This window comes from Mycena indigotica (assembly GCF_014461135.1).
Source record: "Mycena indigotica strain 171206Taipei chromosome Unknown Mind.scaff0003, whole genome shotgun sequence".
Taxonomy (NCBI): Eukaryota; Fungi; Basidiomycota; class Agaricomycetes; order Agaricales; family Mycenaceae; genus Mycena; species Mycena indigotica.
In genome coordinates this window covers 5,610,240-5,611,348 of record NW_023503002.1, presented here as the reverse complement: position 1 = coordinate 5,611,348, position 1,109 = coordinate 5,610,240, and the positions used below count along the sequence as shown (strand labels likewise).

The 1,109-nt window shown below is 60.8% G+C and overlaps 1 protein-coding gene across 1 annotated transcript; it reads left to right on the top strand.

Annotated features, from left to right (window-relative positions):
- On the top strand, nucleotides 1-1,109 carry MIND_00403300 (uncharacterized protein; the record flags this gene model as incomplete). The annotated part of the gene is made up of 3 exons (XM_037360858.1): nucleotides 1-163; nucleotides 212-525; nucleotides 576-1,109. The coding sequence occupies 3 exons, from the start codon at nucleotides 1-3 to the stop codon at nucleotides 1,107-1,109; spliced, it is 1,011 nt and encodes a 336-aa protein (XP_037223743.1).

The following is a 1,109-nucleotide window of genomic DNA, read 5'->3' as shown; positions in this document are numbered from 1 at the left end:
ATGTCGTCCGCAGCACCAAACCGTCAGCCGCCCAACAAAAACAACCAAGGGCCGAGCAAAAAGGCCGCCCCAAAGAAGAAGTCCCGCAAGGGCAAGGAGCCGGCTAGAGAGGAGGCACCCAGCGATTCGGACGGGCCGAACGAGGCCGAGCTGCCACCAGTCGGTGCGTGGCGGATCGTCCGAAGTGAGCCGTACTAACCCAACTCAACAGAGTGTAAACGCTGCAGTCGTCGACCAACGGCGGACAGAGAGCAGGAGCCCTGCGTCGCTGGACCGGGGCCGGCGTGCACGCGGTGTCGCCGACAGAAGCAGAAATGCGACCTGCGCGACGCACAGGAGGCCCGCCGGAGGCTCCTTGAGCAGAGGTTCGCCTCGGGTGGAGGCTCTCGCTCGGAGCTTGCGCGGCTGCGCCGAAGAGTGCAGGACTTGGAGGATGGGTTGGGGGTGTACGGCGAGGGCGTCAAGAGTATGACGATGGAGTTGAACGCGACGCAGAAGTCGCTCGCAGGGTTCAACCAAGCAATGGTGCGTTATCGGATGTCAACGGAGTATCCGAAGTACTAACCAACCTTTAGCGCGACAACGAGGAAGATATCGACAATCTCTTGTCGTATACCCATGGCAATCAAAACGCCATCTTGATGCTGGCGCGCAACCACCACGACGACAACGTCGAGAACAGCGCCTACGAGTTCCTCGACTACGACGTGGCTTATAGGACCGAGGTCGCGGGGCAGCTTCGGCAACGCTCGGAGGAACCCGAGCATCAATCGCAGGAGGCGTACGAGGCGCGGAGGTCCCGAGCGCGGGCTCGGCTTTACCGGAACCAAGCCGACATGCGCGAACGGTTGAATATAACCGACCGCGAGTACGATGCGAATTGGCGCGATCGGTTGGATAAGGCCAGAAGGGAAATGGAGCACAAGCGTCACAGGCAGCGGAGGCTTGAGGACGAGAAGGAGGCAAAGCGCAAGGAAAAGCCGGCGACCCCCGAACCCGAGGCTGAGCAGCCTCCAAAGAAGAAGAAGAAGTCGAAGAAGCATTCGGAGAAGGGCGGAGAGGCCGATAAGGGTGAGGGGTCGTCCAAGGGACCAAGACAAGGGCAGTAA